The sequence below is a fragment of the Gorilla gorilla genome, chromosome 12 (genome assembly GCF_029281585.2).
Source record: "Gorilla gorilla gorilla isolate KB3781 chromosome 12, NHGRI_mGorGor1-v2.1_pri, whole genome shotgun sequence".
NCBI classification, from domain to species: Eukaryota; Metazoa; Chordata; class Mammalia; order Primates; family Hominidae; genus Gorilla; species Gorilla gorilla.
Genome location: NC_073236.2, coordinates 124,624,518 through 124,647,433, shown reverse-complemented (window position 1 = coordinate 124,647,433; position 22,916 = coordinate 124,624,518). Strand labels below are relative to the sequence as shown.

General features: G+C 39.5%; 1 protein-coding gene across 3 annotated transcripts in view; it reads right to left on the bottom strand.

Moving 5' to 3' along the window:
- Nucleotides 1-22,916, bottom strand: part of NBAS (NBAS subunit of NRZ tethering complex) — a 394,628-nt gene that overhangs the window by 100,692 nt on the left and 271,020 nt on the right. For all 3 annotated transcript variants that reach the window (XM_004028860.5, XM_063696052.1, XM_063696053.1), the window contains exons 42-44: nt 17,963-18,073; nt 7,739-7,989; nt 6,372-6,706 (exon numbers count right to left, since the gene is read on the bottom strand). In XM_004028860.5, the coding sequence (XP_004028909.2) occupies nt 6,372-6,706; nt 7,739-7,989; nt 17,963-18,073 (697 nt within the window). The remainder of the gene's footprint in view (nt 1-6,371; nt 6,707-7,738; nt 7,990-17,962; nt 18,074-22,916) is intronic.

Sequence of the window (22,916 nt, the reverse complement as noted above, 5' to 3'; positions counted from 1 at the left end):
AAAGACAGTGACAGCCACTGGACACTTAACTGAGAGGAACACGGGGCTTCAGTGGGGAAACGGAAATCAGGAAGGCAGAGTGACCACGGGCAGGGATATGTGAAACATATCAGTCTCTGCCAGAGGAGGCAGTATGGATGGACGGATACATTGTCTTTCCTCCGTGGTAGACATATGCCTCAGTTAACATCCTGATGGGAGACTATTTAAAAATTTTTATTTCATTGATTGATTGATTGATTGATTGAGACAGGGTTGCCTTTTTGAATTGTGAGCTGAAGTTGCTGCTTTTTGCATGCCGGGCTACTTTTGCTTACATTTTCTTCCAAGTGAGCAAAGCGAGACTGTGACTTCAAGAAAAACAACACAGAATTTGTTGTCATGATAAAATTGGAACTTTCAAGCAAAAATTCAAATTTTGGAAAACTTGGATCCACCACTGTAAGGCTGACAGCTTCCCAATACTTACAGACTTAGTTGCTAAGTGCTCATATTAATGAATGAGATTTTTTAAAATATTCTCTGATGCAATCTATCAACATTTGGATCATCTATATAACTCAGGGAACTGAAACTTCTAAATACCTTCATGCAATTATATTACAAAATCATACCTGGGAAATGAATCCATTCAAGTGCAACCTAGACCAACAGTTTTAATGCAACAGGGTACAAAAAGTTCAATAATATGGCTTTGTATTTCGCACTGCAACTAGTCTTTAAGACTTTATCACATGTTGAGTTTCAGTGTAGTATCAAAGAAGAATACTCCAAATTATAGGCTATTAAAATATCTCTCCCTTTTCCAACCTCTTATCTGTGTAAGGCTGGATTTTCTTCACCTACTTCAACCAAAACAACAACAGACTGAATGCAGAAACTAACATGAGAATCCAGCTGTGTTCTATTAAGCAGATATGAAAATGTAACACAGTGCTGTTTTTCAATTATTTTCTGTCTTGGAGATATATAGTTGTTTTTCATTACATATGCTATCCATGTCAACCTATAATGGGTCTATTATTGGTATTTTAAAATAAATTAAGTTTAAAATTTTGTCTTTAATTTTTTTTGTTTTATACAGAGTCTCTCTCTGTCATGGCATGATCTCGGGTCAATGCAGCCTCCGACTCCCTGGTTCAAGTGATTCTCCTGCCTCAGCCTCACGAGTGGCTGGGATTACAGGCATGCGCCACCATGCCCAGATAATTTTTGTATTTTTAGTAGAGACGGGGTTTCACCATGGTAGCCAGGATGGTCTCGATCTCCTGACCTCGAGATCCGCCCACCTCGGGCTCCCAAAGTGCTGGGATTACAGGCATGAGCCACCATGCCCAGCCTGTCTTTAACTTCTAATATGATAAATATTATTAGATATAACCTTCATAAACAAAAACTCTTTAGAATCCTCAATAATTCTTAAGAATATTAAAGCATCCTGAGATCAAAAGTTTTGAGAATGACCAACTATAATTATTTAATCAACCACTTAAGTATAAAGTACCTACTTTATACTGTGCTACGACATAGGAAATAAGAGATAAAAGGCACCATCCCTGTCCTCAAAAATTTCCAATTTCATTGGCAATGTACTTCTCAATTAACATAACTTAAAAATTCTTTTACTGTATAATTTTTAAAAACCTTCATTTCATGTTTCTTATAAACATGTCTTTTATAGCTTAATGTCTCCTATGGAAAATAATACTGTATATGGCACACAGCAAATGCCTAAATACTTCATGATTCACTCTGAATCTGACATATGGCATCAGAAAATCATAATATACATTAAATAAACATTTTAATGTAAGTTTCAGGCACTGATTACTCATGGTGAAAGATGTACAGCCATCCTTAGTTAAAAGATAGTATTGGCAACGTAGAGACCCTGAAGTTACAGCTACAATGCAACCTTTTGATCAAGACTTAAACTTATACTATAAATTTCACTTTTTGGTCAAATTATGCTTTTTAAGATTAATTTATTCTACCAGATTTTTATGCCAACAGGCTGAATAATAGGATAAAGGAGGAAACGGTAGCTTATTTAGAGAATCTGAACAGTAAACAAAGATACTCTTATGCTGTTTCCATAACTCCAAGAGGCAGAACCAAACAGTGGAGATTAAAATTAGGCAAAAGATACCTTTTACTAAATAAATAAAGCAAGTAAGCAGGGATACTGGCTTAATTATCAATAGAAATGAGTTTGAAGGTTAGAAAGTAGGCTATATAAGAGGTTCTCAATAATTTTTCTGCTACAATCCAAAGGAGACAACATGTTTCCCATTAGAAGCAGTGGTTTACGATGGCAATGAATCACAAATGGTGGGAGTTGGAAAGGTAGCACGTGCAAGGTAGGGGAAAGGGGAGTGGGTAAATACCTATCCAATTCCAGGTTGAGAAACACTGGGCAAGGTACCAGAAGGACTTTTTAAACTGTATGATTACCTGGGAGTTTTTAAAGAAGGATCCTGGCAAACTTCTTGACAGCATTTCATACGAGAGAGAAGTATTTGCCATGCATTTATCTATGGATGTAGCAGTACTGGCTATTGACAGCAAGTGGAAAGTATAAAACACAAAGGCTAAGATTACACATATGCTCCCCATTACTAACTACCTAATACCAAGCAAATTGTGTTCTGACCTGCCTTTCAGCCTCTTTTACAACCATTTTCCTGGATTTCTAACCCATTCACTTGTTCTCTGTCCCTTCTATAAAAATGCTTATAACAGCTGAATTGACAAGCAATAGAGGAGCAACTCTAATCTGATGCAACAAGAACAACAACAAAAAAAAGCATTTAGATTTGGTACAAATACACTTTAAACATTTGCTTCCTTTTTCCTTCTGCATATTAATCATCTCAAATGGCACACAAATTCACTCTCTGACTGCATGACATAATACTATTTGTAAATATTTTCCCCAGAGATTCTAGGAATTGTGCAAATGTAAATGGCAATGGAATGACTGTTACCATGAAAGTGAAGAGCCTTCTCTGGTATGTTTTACTAGTGGATTGGGCACTCAGTTCAGGCCTTGGGAATATTCCTTTCTGAATTCTAGTATCTGAACAATTGCTTATTGTTCTTGTTATGCACTCGAGGATTAGCTTACCAGTTCTTTCCAAAAATTTCTTTCTAAATTAAATGTGGGTACACATTTGAAAACTGTACACTGTGTATGAATAGTACACACTTATTTTACATTTTTAACATCATGTACAAGCTGTGGGAACATCTGGTGTTTTGCAAATTTGGGCAAATCCAGCTGCATTTCCTCTTCCAAATATGTTCTCTGACATCTGCAGGTTGTGTTTCATTTTGATTTTTATACTCTCTCTCTCTCTATCTATATAGGGCAGCATTGCGTGCTTTCAAACATGCATTTTTTCCAACTTTATACTTTTCCTTTCTGAACTAAAAATTAAAAACTTGCTGATTAATATGAGAAAAAATGTCGTGGTTAGACTAAAGATGCAAATTTTAAATGTATCTGTCTCACCTCTCTATAATTTACTTGAATCAGTAGAAAATCGCCTCTTGAGAACAGTTTACAATAAAGAAATATATATGCTTGCATTATACCATCTGAGCTAAGAGAAAGCAATACAGTAATTAGCAGATTGAATCTTTACTGAGTCAGGTGCACCTCTAACCCAACAAAATACACATATGTGCACCAACAACTGTGCCACATATTTTCAGGGGTTGGCGGACATCTTGAAAGAAGTATAAGGTTAAGAAACTAAAGCGATGAGAATGTGAATAATTTAATGTGAATAATTTAAAATCACCTAACTTAAAGCATGGTAAATAACAGCTAAAACGCAAATGGACTTTACATCCTACTCTTATACTTAATCATAAATAAAAGATTGCTGTTGCCAAGTCTAAAACTCTCTGTCCCCTCTACACACACGCTCACAATTAGCAGACAGCCCCAGCTGATCATGCTGGCTTCCCTTTCTTCCCTCACATAAAATATTTAAAACAACCTCCAGCCTGAGGGTGGAGTGGAAAACTGCCTTGGGAGCAAAGGCACCCTCACCATTCTGGCTGACCTGCTGGCCTGTTAGCCCCGAAGGTTAGTTCACAAGTCTCAGATCCGAGCTGCTTCCTTGGATTTTAAACTCCCAACTTGGATCAGTTCCTTCCCATATACAACCAGGTTCCTGCCTGGACTTTCTCATTTAGATTCAGCCTTGCTCTGGACACATCCCAGGACATGCTGCTCCTACTGGGCTAAAAATGCTCAGGGCTCTCTGGTTCCACTGCTCTCCCACAGTTTCTCAAATGGTTCCAGGTCCCCTGACTCTAGTTGCTTGTTCTATGACTTCTTAGAGATAGCACAGTTCAGTGGTTAAGAGAAAAGGCCAGGGGATAAATCTCCATGAGTTCAAATTGAGTTCTCTATTACCAACTTAACTTTGCTAAGCCTCAGTTTGCTTATCTATAAAACTGGGGTAAAAATATTATCTCCCTCACAGATTACTCAGCCACAACCTCTGTCTCAAGGAAGCAGAAGTCTAAGAGAGATACCTGAAGCTAAACCACACAGCTGATAAGTGATAGGTTCAGAGTTCAAAGCCAGGTTTATATGTCTCCAAACACATTCTTTTCAAATACATTATGCTCTTGTCTTTTAAAATCATCCTTATTGGCCGGGTGCGGTGGCTCACATCTGTAATCCCAGCACTTTGGGAGGCTGAGGCGGGTGGATCACGAGGTCAGGAGATCGAGACCATCCTGGCTAACATGGTGAAACCTCATCTCTACTAAAAATACAAAAAAAAAAAAAAATTAGCCAGGCATGGTGGCGGGCTCCTGTAGTCCCAGCTACTCAGCCTCCTAGCAGGAGAATGGCATGAACCCAGGAGGCACAGCTTGCAGTGAGCCAAGATCGTGCCACTGCCCTCCAGCCTGGGGGACAGAGCGAGACTCCGACTCAAAAAAAAAAAAAATCATCCTTATTTTTCTCTTTAAAAACAAAAAACATGATTATCTCCTTTTTATAGCAGTGGTTGTAAAATTTAAAACCAAGATATATTACTAGGGTTGCAATAATAAGAAAATAAAGAAGTACTTGGTTATCCACAACTATTAATCTAGTGATTTGGTTAAAACTAGCATTCTTCACAGAAGTTGGAACCTCTGCCTGTGCCAACCTCCAAATGAATGATTTGCAATTCTTGGCCTTTACAGTCTATTTCCAGGATAATACTAACTAAAATAACAATCTTTGGGATAGGGTACTGGGCAGACCTGGTGACTTGCAGGGAAGGAGAAGGCAACAGCAAAGATGGCAAGAGAGAAGATCAAACAGGAGCTCCAAAGGCAACAGAGTTCAGCAGTTGAGTCCAAATGCTAAGATTTTCCAGGAGAGAGAATGCCCAGAGTCCAAGTAGTGAAAAATGTCCATTTGTTTAGCAGCGGTGTCTGGGTGAGGGGGCAGGAAAGGGGAGGAGGAGAACCCACATTATCTATTCTGAGTGAGGCTACACATTGCTGAGGAATTGAGTGCAGTCAAAGGAGGCCAAACTGATGGAGGAGACATCAGAAAATGCAATATGCACTCTCTTCAATAATTCTATCACCAAGATATATACTGCATGATATGAATAAGATCTTTTTTATTTTTTTATGTTATTATTTTGAGACAGAGTCTCACTCTGTCACCCAGGCTGGAGTGCAGTGGCATGATCTCAGCTCACTCCAACCTCTGTTTCGTAGGTTCAAGCAATTCTCCTGCCTCAGCCTCCTGAGTAGCTGGGACTACAGGTGCATATCATCACGCCCAGGTAATTTTTTTTTTTTTTGGTATTTTTTTTTTTTCTTCTAGTAGAGACAGGGTTTCGCCATGTTGGCCAGGCTGGTCTCAAACTCCTGATCTCAGGTAATCTGCCTGCCTTGACCTCCCAAAGTGCTGGGATTACAGGCTTGAGCCACTATGCCCGGCCAATAACTTTTTTTAAAGACTCAGGCTAACCCAAGCTAAGTTGTTAGCCTGGTTTCCGAATGCAGGTAATCTGGGCTGGGCACTGGAGCTCCTTTACATTTGTCAACTGGAAGGAACAAAATGGCATATTTACTATAAAGTGACATGAGAACTGTAACATGTACTAAGTATACGTGTAAATGAGAATAGTCATCTCTATTTTAGCATATTTGTACATCTATAATAGAGAAAAACAATTTCCTAATTAAAACACCTCATTCATAGCAAATGAACAAAAACTTTTTAAAAAGCCAACATGTAATTATTTTCAAGAAAGGAAATAAAAATAAAATCTACAGAATGTAGGAGAAATTTTCATTTCTTCTACTGTGCTCAAACCACTCTAAAATATCTTTTTGTTTACCTTGGTCACAGCTTTTGGAGAAAATGTAACTGCATCTACCACAGTGATGAGGTCACCTGGGTGGAGACGATCAAAGTACTTCATGCAGACATCATAGGCATGAAGCCACTCCGGTGAAGAGCCTGGGACTTGTTTAATGAGATGAGGGTCTCCAGTCCAGAACAACTTCTGTAACCAGATGGTGTACAGAGAGCTTGGGGAAAGCATCTGTCCATCCTTTTCAGGGATTTTGGGAACAAGTTTGGAAATAGACAAGATATTTTGACTTGAAAGAACTGGCTCCAATGCTTCAAGAGGACTCATGTTTTCATCTGTCAGCTTTTTGTAATTAAGACCTAGCAGAAAAAAAAAGAAAGTAGGTAAGTGGTTCATCCCAATGTAAACATAGAGTAGCTTTCAAACACACACACATAGCCCTCTATATGTCTGAACGCAAAGATCTATCAACTTAGCTATAGTAGCTAGTTTATATTTTCTATTAGAAAGATCAGGAGATCTGAGTTCCAGTCACAGCCTGAAACTTATTCGGCTTTGTGATCCCAGATAGGCCATTCATCTTCTGTGTGCCTCCATCTCCTTGTTTGTACCCTAGAGATGACAATATCTCCATGCCTTTTGAATCCGCCGCAGCACCTATGTTTTCTTCTATCAGTGCTTCAACAAACTGCATTACATTTCTTTGTTATTTATCTGGCATTTCACTAGTTACCTGAAGGCAAGGATTGAATCTTATTCCCTTATCCTCTGTGTCTAGGCCAGTGTCTCATTTGATTATTCAGAAAACAACTGATAAACTGATGGGAACTCTCACAATTATTATGAATATCAAACAAACAGATTTGAATGTGCCTTGCAAATTATGAAGTATAAAAATTAAGAGGTCTTAAAGTGTTTAATTTCTTAGTTATGAGCATAAAGACCATTCTAAAGATTTCCATAATTTATCAAATATTCGAAGGCTCTTAAGTGTTCCATGCATATTTTAAACATATAGGCTCCAGTGGAATGAAATTCTGCTCAACTGCCTATTATAAAGTGTCTTGGCCTTGCCATTTATATACATAAAATATAATCAATGGGAGTAGTGAAAAAATCCTGGAGCAGAAGTCCAAAACTTTGGATTTTAGTACCAAGTCTACCATAAGTCACTGCGTGACTTTCAATAGGTTTCTTACTTTTTCTGGTATTTAATTCCCTCAACTATAAGTAAAAGAGTTGGAAAGATAATAACTAAAGTCGATTAGCTTCAAAATTCTGTGGTTTCAGAGCTCTGCCAACCATAATGCATGAACAGGATTGTGTACAGAAAATTAATCCCCAGATTTAATTGAAAAGAATGAATTCAAGCAGGGAAACAACCATCCTACCTGATGCAACTACCTTAAACTTCTTCAGCAGTCGAATGTGGGTTTCTGGTTTAATGGCACAGTTCCCCAAATCTGCACAGCCACAGTTTTCCAGAAGAGTGAAATAATACAGCAGCCTTTCGTGATCAAAGCCACCAATAGTGGGGTAAATATACTTGACCATGTGCTGGTGAAAGGCTTCTGGATCAGTCTTCAAAGTCTCAAAGAGATGAAGGTCTTGGGCTCTATTTTCAATTTCTAGTGTGGACAAACTGAAATTAAGAGCCAAAGGAACTGTGTTAAGATTTTGTTCCTTTATTAAAGTGATTTTTTTTTTTAACCAAGGAAGAAACACTACTTCTTATAGCTCCCTTCTTCCTGCCTACTCAAAGACAGTAAACCACCACCAGAAGCCAGTCAGCCTGAATAAAGGAAAACAAATGTGTTAGATGCCTACTAACATTTAACTGACTACACACTCGTCATGTTATCTCACGGGGGTCTACAGCAACCCTGTGAAGTAGCTTTAACTTCAAGTTCCTGCAGTTGGGAGAGTTGTCTGATGTCTCCCAGCTAGGAAATAAACCAACATCTGTCAGCGTCCACTCTTAATCATTTATTCATTCATAAAAAGGGTTTAAAAATCTATACTTCTTCACAGAAACATAAACAGCCTTATTATTTCAGGAATTTAGGAAATGATACAGAAAAAACCCTAAACTTTCAGGCTTAAGATTTACAAGCAAGAGTCTTGAATTAATATTCAATAAACCCAAATTTTATGCTGTGTTCAGATAGAAGAAAAACAGAAAAAGAGGGATAATTAAACTTTCACTTGGGTTATCTGCAGTAATGCTACTTAAATAAAACACATATCTTAATATTTTCATCCTAACTTAGATGTCTTTGTAATCTAATTTTAAAAAGTCACTTAAACTCTTGGGAAAAGAAAAAGTAAGGTATTTTTGCTTGGTTGATTGGTTTGTGCTTTTAGAAGGGGAAAGGAGGGGGTTAATTTTGGTCTTGTGCTTCTCCCTGGACAGAATCTGGACAGAGCCTGTGGTCTAGTGTAATCTCAATGCCCCTTACGTGATGAGTTTCATACTCCCTAATTGTAAGAGTCCTTCAGGCAGCCCTGCATTCACAGAAGTACCCAGGTTCTAGGGTTCTCGGAAGCGGCAACAGAAGCATCTGGGGGCAGTAAGTGAGACCTTGGGCAGCAACAAAGTTAGGCTTCAAAAAGTTCTAAAGCAGCTCCTCTGAAATATGACAATTTGTTTACTGAAAGTGCCCAAAGACATGTTTTTGGTTTATGTAGATAAAGTTAGTATAAATCATGTTTTAAAACTTTCAGGGGAATGTGACAACACTTGGGATAAAAAGGGTAATCTATAAAGTCAAAGCATCAAGTAATTTTTAAAAACTGGTCTTTTTACTTTTGCTTCAAGAAAAACCTTATTTTTCCATTAAGACACAGTGCAAACATTTACAAGAATATCTCTATCTATAAATATGTCCCCAGTCTATAAAAATTTCTCTCACTGCCTCTTCTATTGGCACATGCTGAATATCCTTCTATTCTGTTATTCGTAACGTATTTTAACTACTTATTACCTTGTCTATCTTCCTTCCTAGACTGTGCTGCTTGATGGCACAGACCTTATTACATCATCTTAATCTCTAGTTTCTCAATACCAAGAACCAGTGTGTGGCACAAAGGAAACATTCAATATATGTATTATGAATGCCAAATAGATGAGTGGATGAGCAAAAAATTAGGTGTCCTCTATGTACAAGGCACTGTGCTCACCACTGGGGAGGATATAAAGACTTACAGCATAGAGCTCCCATCCAAATTTGAAAATCCAGTTGAGTTATAAATACTTACAGTTAAATAATGATGCAAAACAATAGTGTCACCTGACAAAGGGCACAAAATTATAGTCCAATTAAGAGAAGGATCACTAAAAGCTATGACTGCAGAAGATGTAGAAATCAATGATAATGGAAGGCTTAGTGAAAGAAGCACTTGAATTTGGCAGGAAGGAGTGAAGCAGAAATAATGTGAACAAAAGTATCAAGAAAGCAAAACGCCTGTACAAGGAACAGTGAATATAAATGGCTGGGTGGTCAGAAAATATACTTGATAATATCACTATTCAACGAATACCATCATCTCTGAAAGACAGTGTACACACAGTAGTATGGGACAGTGAATCACAGAATTTCTGATGTTCCTTCATAATTTGCAAATTGAAGTCTAAAAACAATGTAGTAAGGAAGTAAATAAGAAACTGTGTAGTCGCAATAAAAGGAATCTTATTGACAAAGATTTGCAGGCAGAACAACATGCCGAAAGGAGGAAAGAAAACAAATTTGTATTTATCATGCCGATTACTTTCTTGCTAAGTTAAAGTTGGGTAATTATCAACTTACAGATGATAAATTGCCATTCGGAGAGGTTATATGACTTGTTTAAGACAAAGAGTCCAGATCTGTCTGGACTCAAAGTACACAACTGCTCAGGACATCACAAAGCAACCATCAAGGTCAAGCACCCATATCAACAACCACTTCAAAACCGGGATTCTTTCTGCAACACAGATATGAGTTCTCTCTCCCAGCAGCAATAATCGAAAAGAGTTCTCCTGCCATACTTCATTCGTAACACCTTGATAAACAAAGTATTCAAGACAGACTCATCTACAAAATGGACAATGACTATATCACAACAGCTTTAGTTCATCTGTGTTTGACTTGATTATGAATATAGTCTCTCTCAATCAACATTACTTTCCCTCTTGCCCACTCACTTATTCTTCTGTGCCTACAATTTAGTTTGCCTGCTGTGCAATTTTACCTAATTATCTTGTCAAGACAGATACTGGAATACCTTTACTGACACATGATAAATACCCAAACCTCCCTTTTCAGTAAATTACAAGGTGCTAAGATCTTTTATAGATGCTAGTAATCAATAGCTCATTTTAATCGTTTCCATTCTGAAGAAAGAAGCTGTTATCTCCCCTTTGGAACCAGAAAAGGGAAATCTTTCTTTGAAATCTTTGTTTAGAAAAAAATTCCAAAGAACCCATATTCAAGAGAGTAGAAAGAAATACCATGAAACCACTGTGGACTTTTCACTAATCAAATTAATGATTACCCTTCAAACCTGTTTAAGTGATTTTTCCTGAACCAAGTTTTAGTTATAAAGCAGCTTATATACATAGTGCATATTTAACTTTCAGAGATTAACTAACAGAAGAAGCCAGCATTAGTTGCACTCAATGCACAGGAATAAATTATTCATACTAATCTCATGATTAAGGTGTTCTGTAATGGCTTCCAGATGTCAGTCACCCAAAAATGTGATTCAAGAACATCATGTATTGAAAGGACTTTTATTTGTGTAAGAAAAACAAATTTATTTAAATACATTTTTCTTTACTCAGCTGAGATGGAGTGATTATAAAATTTCATTAGCTCACTGAAAGGAGTGCCTAGAAGGAAAGAGGAAGGAGGAGGCAAGAAGGAAGAAGGTAAATGGGAGAAAGGAGAAGGCTGCCGGGAAAGGGGGAAGAGAGAATAAAGAGGATGGGGAAGGGCTGGAAGTGAAAATGTACACATAACCTGCCAGCACTCTTGTTGCTATTAGCTCATTAACACTCATAATAACCCTCTGCAAAAGGTCTAATTATTCCTATTATCTGAAGGAAGCTGAGGCTCAGACAAAAATCACACAACTAGTAAGAGATGGAGACTGATTCTGAGTTGGGTCTTTCAAGTTCGGCTTTCTGCTTCTACTCAATAAAGCAATGAAGCTGATATTTTCACGTTGAAATTTTATGTGGGGTACAGTTCAGCTGCAGTGGCTTGTAAGCATTTTCCCCAAAGACTAACCCTAAGAGCATGAAGATCTATGAATCAACGTGAATGACCATCACTGCTGGTGAACAGTGGCCTCACCATTGACTACTGAGCAACAAGACAATCTACCCTCCAAATCACAACTGCTCCTGCCTGAGGAAGTCAATCCAACAACTTAGCACATAAATGCCTCAGGATGACCTTGATGTAGCAGACTTGATCTATAATGCAGCCTGACAGCTGAATACGTGATTACTCAAGGAAAACGTGGTCAAGATAATCATGGCATTTTTTAGTTTTGCCAACATTCTGGCCAAGTGTCTGCAAACTGAAGAATGGAATTTAACTAACTTTTCAAGAACACCCAGGGAGTTGATGAGAGAATCAATAAAGAGTGTCTTAGAGTCTATTTCTCATCATGCTGATATTCAGTGAGTTCCTTTATGGAATGTTTTATGACAGGAACAGAGTGAGAATGTTGAAGGCCATATGAATAGGCTTTGTCTCTTCTATAAGGACAACCTGGTATCCCTAAAGCCTTTTAATTTCTCATAGAATGTCAATTCTGACTTGTTTATATACTTCATATTACTACTTTGCCAACAAAAACAGTTTTAAGAAACACTATAGCATAGAAATAGTAATAGACACCACTTATTGAGAACTTACTAGTGCTAAGCACTATGTCATCTGATTTAATTCTCACAAAGCATATATCTTATCATTGATACTCACACTGACTTGAAAAATAATTGTTCAAAAATCAGATGTGCAATGTTAGGTTACCAGGGCCACGCGATGGGTCTGGTAAATCTAGCCCGTTTCCAGAATTAATAATAATAGCTACTATTTTTTTTAACACCTAATACATATCAGGTATTCTGAATAAATCTCTTCAATCTCACAGTAGTTCTGCAAAATGGGCTGAAAATAGTCATTTTGCAGAGGAGAAAACTTAGGCTTAAAGAGATAAAACAACTTGTCTATCAATAATATTCTACAAGAAGGTCACAGAGCCAGAGCCTGAACCAGGTTTGCATAACTTAAAGCTTGCGCACTTTCCACAGGCTATAAACATACCAAAATGCATTTTCCTGTTTATGTTTTGTGCCACTATCAGGCGTTTTTGACTATTTGGAGAAAAACAGTGTTAAGGATCATAATATGAAAATGAAGGTTACAAGTTACAGATATATGGAAGGAATCACTTCCACTTTCATAATGGCAGTAATCAGTATTTCTGGTTCTTAGGATTTCTAGATTTCTTCTTAGGCACAATGCAAATCACAGTCCTAATCAAATAATCTGTTCCCCTAGACCAAAAGAAAGAGCAAAACCAAATTTAGGGCTCAATTTTAACAACTGTGTAAGACCTATAACCTGAATATGGACATTCAACATTCCTACTCTAACAAATATTTCCCCTGGTCTTGTATTTTTGTTTTAGTTTTCAATGTCATGACATACTTTTAATCATCTAAGTTACCTTAAATCCTGGGGGATTAATAACTAATAGGGGTTAGATGCTCCCTCTCTCTCTATTAACCACTCTCACACTAACTCTTCAACTGAGCCAGGGTTCTTCAAGGAAAGAAGAGACATAAGGGCCAGAATTTAGAATTCTTTACAGTGTAGCAACCCGGACACAAACCTATGTGAACAATAGTAACCTTCAGGCAGAAATTCTATTTTCTGTTTCAATTCAGAAAAAGGTAAGGCAGATGCAATATAGTTTACTCATCTCTCCTCAGATAGACCTTGTTCTTACCCATTCTTGCATCTGGGACCAAAATAATCCTACTAAAGAATATGAAATCAGCTCTGGAAAACAGCACAGCACATTCAGAGTCCCTATGACCTGGGACCCTCCCCATGTGTCTAAACGAAACAAAAGTAAACTCACCAACATTGAAGAAGGTGGTATTATGATCTCTAGCAACCAAGATAAATCACTTGTATAACCATTTTAGTGACCAAAAAGTAGATATTAGAGTGAAACCAAGGCATAGGATGTTTGGCCTTGAAATCTGCTGTCTAAATAAGAAGGGAAAAGATGGAAGGTGTTACCGAGTCTGGCAGTATAAAGACATGTCCTGTCCTCCATTTAGTTCTCCTTTGCTTACTCTGTCCCAGCCACAATGGTCTTCCTTTAGTTACTCAAAAACACCAAGAACTGTCCTGCCCTTCTTTTCTGATGGCCTGGAATGCCCTTTCTTCCATTCCTCTTCAATAGTCAGCTCTTTCCTCTTCACATCCAAGAGAGGCCTTCCCCATCTACTTCGTGTGCATTTCCTTTATGGTACTTACTACAACATACAACTTGCTTTTCGGCAGCTTTTGTGGGCGTCAGGGTGACGGGGGAGGGTACCCTATTAGAATATAAGCTCCATTAGGGCAAGGATGTGTCTGTCTTGTTCAGCACTTAACACTATGCTTGGAATACAAAGATACTAAGTAATAATAATAATATTTCATGAATAAATGTGGTACTATTATATCAGCCAGAAGCATCCTCTGCATTTCAAAATGACCCTGTGTCCAAAACTGAAAAGTACTAATCAAATCAGCAGAATTAACAAGAATAACACAAATAATCATAATAGCCTTGATATAGTTTGATTGCATCCCCACCCAAATCTCATCTTGAATTATAGTTCCCATAATCCCCACGTGTTGTGGGAGGAACCCGGTGGGAGGTAACTGAATCATGGGGGTGGTTACCCCCATGCTGTGCTCACCACAGTGAGTGAGTTCTCATGAGATCTGATGGTTGTATAAGGGGCTTTTCTCCATTTGCTCTGCACTTCTCCTTCCTGCCTCCCTGTGAAGAAGGTGCATTTCTTCCCCTTCGTCTTTCGCCATGATTGTAAGTTTCCTGAGGCCTTCCCAGCCACGTGGAACTGAGTCAATTAAACCTCTTTTCTTTATAAATTACCCAAGCTCAGGTATTTCTTCACAGCAGCGTGAGAATGGACTAATACAAATTTAAAAGAGCCACTCAGTTATACATTTTTCACAGATTTTCTCTAATCTTCACAACCCTCTAAGGCGAGGATAATGATCCCTGTAACCCAGAAAACAGTGACTCGAAAGGATTAAGAAACATGCTCCAGGCTACATGGTTGGTGGCTGTGGGCAGATTTGGATCTTGAAACTTAATCTGACTACAAAACCCATGCTGTCATCAATAGGCCACAGGTAATCTGGTAGCTACTATTGTCTATAAAAATCCACCAACATGTCTAGAATAGCCAGAAATGAAGATGGCTACTAAGTTTGTAACGAGTGACAAATCAGCCTTGAGTCTGGGGGGCTCAACATGCCCCAGTGGAACCAAGAGGCTGAGAGAGCCAGCGTCTGCTAGTTGGAAGTGATTCTAGGCATTCATGGCCACCCAAAGCCATCACTGCTATTTAAAACTAGCAAGACATTAAAACAACAACAACAAGAAAAAGCGGGAAATGGAAAAAAAAAAAAAAAGAGTCCAGCAACTCAAAAACATATGTGTTTATGAGAATTATCTCTGACAAGAGTGAAATTCCAGGAAAAACTTCCATTAATGAAGCTGTGATCATATGTCAGGTACTACAGGTTAGATATTTTACCATTAAATAATTTAATTTGTATTACTCCTTGCTTAAAGGGGAGGAAAATGAGCTTCAGAGAAGGGAATTATCTTGCCCATGGACACACACCTAGAAGTGACACCAATAGGATTTGTTTGATCTAGCTATTTTGATTTTAAGGCTTATGATTCATCTGCTATATAATGGTATCTCACCCAACCCTCTCTGTGTACACTAATCCGCAAATGTGCTGATGCAGGTGATACCTCCAAAATCAACCAGGATAAAGGGGAATGTACAATTACGAGAGTAATAACTTCACAGGGGAAAAAAATTACTTTTTAAAGGAATAGTAAAACAAAACCCTAAAACAAACAACATTATTTCTCTTGCAACTTCCCAGTGGCACTCACTCAATAAATAAATGTTGGGCAATTTCTATCGTATTAACAAGGCTGATTTCTAATACTATGTTACCAAGTTAGATTAAATAGTAAAGCAAACAGCTGCCTTTTAAGTAAAGAACAGGCAGCACCTAACACCACTTACTAAATCAATATTAAATGTTTTGCCACTCACAAGTGATGGTGCCAGGAGGTAATGATTTCCTGCTTTTGTAATTGCTGTGCATCTGCATAATCACAGTGCTACCAGGTATAATGATATGCTAGGAACAGCCTTGCACATCACTCGATTGCCTGATAATTTATAATATATTCAGAGACCAAGGAAGCATCCTGTTTGTACAGATACAACATCCTTTTACGTAACATTCAATGAAAGAAAAAAGATATTTAATAAAATGCCAGGATATTTTTAAATGCCAGTGTGCGTATCATAAGAAATATTTATTTGAACATATTACTGTGCTTCAAAAATGACGTCCATGCAATATTTATCACAGATCACACTATATCCCATGTAGCAATTTAATAAATACTTAAAAAGGAAATGTTAAAATTTCTAAGTGATTAATAAAAATTAATGGTGCTAAAAATAGCATTTCTTGACCATTCAGCAGGATTTGACCCCACTCAATACTCACTCCCTTTCTTTAAACTCTTTCTTCCCATGACTTCCCTAAAATAAGATTCCTGTTTCCCCTCTTTCCTACCTCTCCTGCTGCTCTTTCTGACCCTTTTGTTAGCAGCTCTTCCTCTACCATTTTAAATGTGGAAGACTTCAAGCACTGCCTCAAGCTTTCTCCTTTCCTCATTCTCTGTTCTTTCCCCAAGCATATCCACAACATCACTATTTCTCATCTGTGTGCGTATGACTCCCAAGTTAGTATTTCCAGCTCCATTTGAACCCCAGATCTGTAAGATCCAACTGCGGACTTGGCCTTTTCTCTTGGCTGTTTCAGTATGTATAACTTCCTGATTCCCTTGTCTTCCTATTTTTTCTTTTTTTGAGACAGAATCTCTCTCTGTTGCCTAGGCTGGAGTGCAATGGCGCGATCTCTGCTCACTGCAACCTCCACCTCCTGGGTTCAAGCTATTCTCTTGCCTCAACCTCCTGAGTAGCTGGGATTACAGTGGTGCCTGCCACCATGCTCAGCTAATTTTTGTATTTTTAGTAGAGACAGGGTTTCTCCATGTTGGCCAGGCTGGTCTCAAACTCCTGACCTTAAGTGATCTACCTATCACAGCGCGGCCTCCCAAAGTGTTGGGATTACAGGCGTGAGCCACGGCGCCTGGCCTCTCTTGCCTTTTCCTCACACTTCCCCCAAAATACCTTACTTCATTGGGTGCTTCCTGTCTCACAGAGTGATGCCGCCATCTGGCAAGTGAACAAGGAAGGAGCTAGGGATGCTTCGTGACACCTCCCCTTTTACTCACCCTCATATCTAGTTTACCCTTATTAACCAATATATTAAGTACTATCTATTTCACCTTGTAAATATCTCTAAAACCCATTCTGGCCTGCCTTTCTGTACTTCAAATCACTTCTCCAAGCAATGGTCACTTGTCATGCCGTCTGTTACCATAAAAGCTCCCTAAGTGGTCTACGTATGTCCACCCTAACTTTCCTAAAATCTTTCAACACAGTAGCCAAAGTGATCTTATCAAAATGCAAAGCTGGTCATATTATGTCCTTGTTCACCAGAATCCTTATCTAACCTTCTATTATCCTAGCCTTCTATTTATTATTCTTAGGAAGAAGTCAAAAGCCCTTGCTAGGGCCTCCACAGTCTTGCTGTACAGCCTGGCTCCTATGCCTTGCCCCAGTCTCATCTCACACCATGTTCCACCCAAATCCCTGGAACTCACCAACACTGTCCATCTGTTCCTAATCAAAGGGCCTTTGAACTTACTGTATTGTCTACCTAGAAAATGCTTCCCTTCTACTTCTGTAGTTAATTCCAACCCAATATTTAAGTCCTGCTTAAGTGTTACTTCCTGGGAAAAGCCTTTGTTAACTATGCCAAACCCTCCAATTGAACTCAATTACACAGTACTTATCAGTTTTAATTTCACATTTGCTTATGTCATTATTCAATTATCATCTGTCTCCTACTGTAAGCTATAAGTTCCAAGACAGCTAGGATGCCTGTTTTTGCTCATCATTGTAACCCTAGTGGCTAATACTTAGTCTAGTACACAAAAAATTTTCAGTAAAAACATTTGAATGAATACATCAATGAATGGTAAAGGTGTATCAAAGATGTATAAGGAAAGAACTTACCAAGACACTAGTCCACTGTAGATGAAAGGAAAACTAAAATTGTACTTTACAACTTCTTCAAGAGTCTTCAAAAATAGACTCTAAAGAAAGACATGGAAATAAACGTACATATGAACTGTGTGCTTACCCACTGTCCGTGAAGAGGAACTCCAAATGGGTCATAAAAACTTCCCAGCGGGAGACACTGTAACGTTGTGCCAGAGAAAGAGCAATGCTGTAGACGCTTTCCTCTAGAGTTCTGCAGAAATGTCCATCAGGCCCAGGAAGTGAGAGAGGAGAAACACATGACTTCAATCAGCAACGAAAATGCTCATTAGGACTGCTCTCCAGTGAGAGAGATGCAAGCAGTGTGGTCCTTAACAAGACAGTTCACAGTGATCCAGGAAAAGTACTTCCAAGGAATTGTAATGCTCTTTTTCACTGTGGTGCATTACAATTTACTAAGGACTTGTCTAGACCAGTAGTTCTCAACTGTGGATGATTTTGTTCCCCGGGGGACATTTGACAATGTCGGAAAACATTTTGAGCATAAAAAGTGGGGCAAGGGGCAGATGCACTACTATCATCTCATGGGTAGAGGCCAGGGATGCTGCTAAGCATCCTGCATAGACAGTCCCACACAGGCATCCCGGGCAGCCCTGCGTGGGCATCTCCCAGTAGGCATCCCGAGCACCCATGTGGGCTTCCCCCTGTAGGCAGCCCAAGCACCATGTGTAGGCAGGCCCGTGGAGGCATCCCGAACACCCGCAGACATCCCGCATAGGCATCCCAGGAATCCCCAGGTAGGCATCCTCGCATAAACATCCTAAGCACCCCATGTATGCATCCCCACATAAACATCCTGAGCACCCCGTGTATGCATCCCCGCATAAACATCCTGAGCACCCCGTGTGTGCATCCCCGCATAAACATCCTGAGCACCCCGTGTAGGCATCCCCGCATAAACATCCTGAGCACCCCGTGTGTGCATCCCCACATAAACATCCTGAGCACCCCGTGTGTGCATCCCCACATAAACATCCTGAGCACCCCGTGTGTGCATCCCCACATAAACATCCTAAGCACCCCGTGTAGGCATCCCTGCATGGGCATTCCGAGCACCCCATGGAGGTAGCCCGAGCACCGTGCGTAGGCAGCCCCGCATGGGCATCCCGAGCACCCAGCGTGGGCATCCTGAGCATCTACATAGGCAGCCCCCACAGCCAAGAACTGTCCAGTCAGAATGTCACAGTGCTGCGGTTGAAAAGATATGAACTAGACTCCAGAGCCTACAATCAAAAGATAGTGCATCCCTGGTCTACGGGTAGAGATTTGAGAAAGCACAATTAGTCACTTAACAAACTTCTATATTTTCTACCCTGTGCCAGGTATTGTGCTAGCTCCTTAGGAACTAAAAACAAACAAGCATTTTTCTTGAGGAATTCACAGCCTAGTGGAAGACAGGAGATGTGAACCAGCAATTAAATATAGCGGTGGTGGAGCTAAAAGAGAAGACCATGAAGCTCCACGAGAATGGAAAGTGACCATTGTGAACTGCAAGTAGGAGGATAAACATACACCCAGCAGAGGGTGGGAGGGAGAAGAGCCTTCTGAGAGAATGAGGGCTTCTCAGACATGAGAGAGAAAGCGAAGGTCCAAGTGAGGAATGTACTGGGTCCTCAGGCCTGCTAGGGGACCTGCGTCTCACTCTCCAGGCAATGAAGAGTCCATGAAAAGTTTAAAACAGGGAATGACATCGCCAGATTTGAGAATCTCTAGGCACATAAAGAGTTCCAAGAAAGCAGTCCCGAACACCCACATTAAGGCCATTTTAGAAAGACTACTGCAGGACTCCTATTTTCCAGAAGAGAAACGCAGGATGGAATTTTTAGTTGGAAGAATGGTGTGGGTGAAAGCACAGAGACAGAAAAGAAATCTCTTACTATTAAGTCACTCTGCTAAGACTGTATTTCCCCAAGCTAAGGAAACCATGGCATTTATATGCTTGCATAGCCAGAGGCTGACAAACGTTTTCTGGGAAAGGTAATATAGTAAATATTTCAGGCTTTACTGCCAGTCTCTCTGGCATAGTCTTCTTTTTATGGCTTTTGTTTTTGTGTTACTATAAAACCTTAAAAAAAATGCTAAAACCATTCTTTGTTCATGGGCTATAAAAGAGACCAAGGCTGGACTGACTTTGTCAACCCATGAATCAGGTCATTGTCAATTAGAAATTCTTATTTTTTATTTTTTGCGACAGGGTCTTTCTCTGCCTTCCAGGATGGAGTGCAGTACTACAGTCAAGGCTCACTGTAGCCTTGACCTCCCAGGCTCAAGCCATCCACCCACCCACCTCAGCCTCCAGAGTAGCTGGGACTTCAGGAACACACTGCCACACCTAGTTTTTTGTTTTTGTTTTTTTGGTAGAGACAAGGTCTTGCTATGTTGCCAGGGCTGGTCGTGAACTCCTGGCCTCAAGCATTCCTCTCACCTTGGCCTCCCAAAACGCTGGGATTACAGGTGTGAGCCACCATACCTGGCCTAGAAATTGTCTCTTGAAGTATTTATTTGAGTACCTACCTCCACATCATGGAATGAGAATTCCTTGAGAACAGGGGACCATTACTAATTCATCCTTTCTATTATGGGGGTATGGCACATTGCCTGGCACAAGACATTTTCAATAAGGACTGATATCTTTATCTCTTGATAAAGGTGGGAAGGACCCAAACTATGTTATACCCTCTTCACAGTTACCCTGCCTGACCCCTGAGAATGTACTCCCTGAGACATTCAGATAGTAAAGGACAGGTACAGTGCACTTACAGAAAACTAATGCCATGAAAATGGACATGCAGCTGGGCGTGGTGGCTCATGCCTGTAATCCTAGCACTTTGAGAGGCCAAGGCAGGCAGATCACGAGGTCAGGAGATTGAGACCATCCTAGCTAATACAGTGAAACCCTGTCTCTACTGAAAATACAAAAAATTAGCTGGGTATGGTGGCACGCACCTGTAGTCCCAGCTACTCGAGAGGTTGAGGCAGGATAATCACTTCAACCTGGGAGGTGGAGGTTGTGGTGAGCTGAGATCGTGCCACAGCCCTCCAGCCTGGCGCCAGAGCGAGACTCCATCAAAAAGAAAAGAAAAGAAAAAAGAAGAGAGGAGAGGAGAGGGGAGGAGAAGAGGGGAGAGGGGAGAGGGGAGAGAGGGGAGAGGGGAGAGAGGAGAGAGGGGAGAGGGGAGAGAGGAGAGAGAAGAGAAGAGAAAAGGGACATGCAGTGAGAAAGACAAGGAAGAATGGTCACTCTATGTACAAGTGAAGGTGATGCTGCAAACGGAAGGACACGAATCCTTCAAGAATTCTTGTGTGCAAGACATTGACAACCCAGCTCCACAGTAGAAGAGGAAAGCAGCAAGCTGGTGGAAACTCTGAGGCATCTTAAAGAAGCCATTCAAACACTGCTGCATATTTTTCTAAGTAACAGATTGTACAGAAGATTCTATTATATATCTATCAAAAGCATATATTTGTCCTCTAGAACATACTTCAAATAGCATATGCTAGCTGTATGCTTAACAAAGAAAATAAAGGCCAAAAACTCTAGCAAAATGTAACTGATGATATAAGGCACACCCTGCCTTATAAGTTTTTATTGTGCATGATAATCATCTTCTAAGAAACCGTGAACATGGCACCAAGGATTACCAAATGTCCATAGCAAAAGCATACTGGACTTAAGAAACCCAAGCTCAACTCCTGGCTGTGTGACTTTGAGCAACTCTTTAAAGCTCTCTAGTTCTGATTCCTTTCCTTAAAAGTCAGAAGGTTGGACTCTTAGGTTACTTTCAAATTGGACACTAAATGACGTTATGAAATTATGAACCTCCAGAAGGACAGAGGAGAAGAGAAAAACAATTCCATATTTCTCTTCTTAATTGAGACCAGCTATAGGTTGTTCCTGCTATTTTTCTTTTGATCTCTCTATGCCATGCCTCATTCTAAAGATAATTTTGGGTGTAGAAGAAGAATTTGGGGTATAAGAAAGAAGTCCAGGCTAATATAAAATTATTACAGAGAACCAAGATGAGTTTGCCACCTTCTCAAGGATTTAAATGATAAGGATAAAAAATAACATACTCCACTATCATAATGAAGATTATCTTTGCTATTTTAAAGTAATTTGTCAGGAGAGAAAAATAACCATTAAATGTATGCACCATTTTACCTTAGTTTCAAAGGCTGGAAGCCTAGAGACTGAATCACATCCACTGCTTTTTTGAGAATGCAATGGGTTGTAGGGGAGGCCTGTGGTGCTGTGGTGAAGAAGTGAGGCTTTGGATGGATCCAGGCTAAAATCATAGCTGTGATTCTCACCATCTATGGAACTTAGGCAGTTACTTAATATCCCTAAGCACCATTTTTCTTAACTATAAACTAGGGATAACAACATTTTATCTCACAGGGTTATCCTTGAGGATTAAAAGACATTTATACAAAGTTTATAGAGCACTTTGCACAGTGCCTTGCCCATGATAAGCACTCGATAAATTGTGGTCTTAAAAACAAAACGTCTCTACTTAATAACTGTTGTGGGTGAACACATTTTCCCAACTTCTGACATGTAAATACTTCTCATTTGACCTGAACAACTAAAACAAAAAGCAAACACCAGCACTAAAACCAAAGGGAATTCCACATTGAGAAACCAAGGTCTCCGCCTGGGCCTTGAACTGAGCAACCATCTCACAACAGGCCTGCTCTTCCCTTGACAGGGGGAAGGGACTAAAGGAAAAACAGCTGGTTTCTCTTCCTCTACAAGACCAGGACAGATAAAGTGACCCTGAACAACAAGTCAATTGTATCTAGTTTACCATACTGAAGAAGAAATTAAAGTGCCGTGTGCTTTGAAAAGTGAGATTTCTAGCCAGACACAAAGGACAATCTTATTTTTAAATTTCCATCCTGAGCTTCCCATTTTTCGCCCCTGATCACATGTTATTACCTCTAACATGGTCATAATCTTAGAACTGGGCTATCAAAACTACAGGAAACTTTAAAAAAAAAATAGTAACTTTAAAAAATAAGCTTAAAAAAATCAT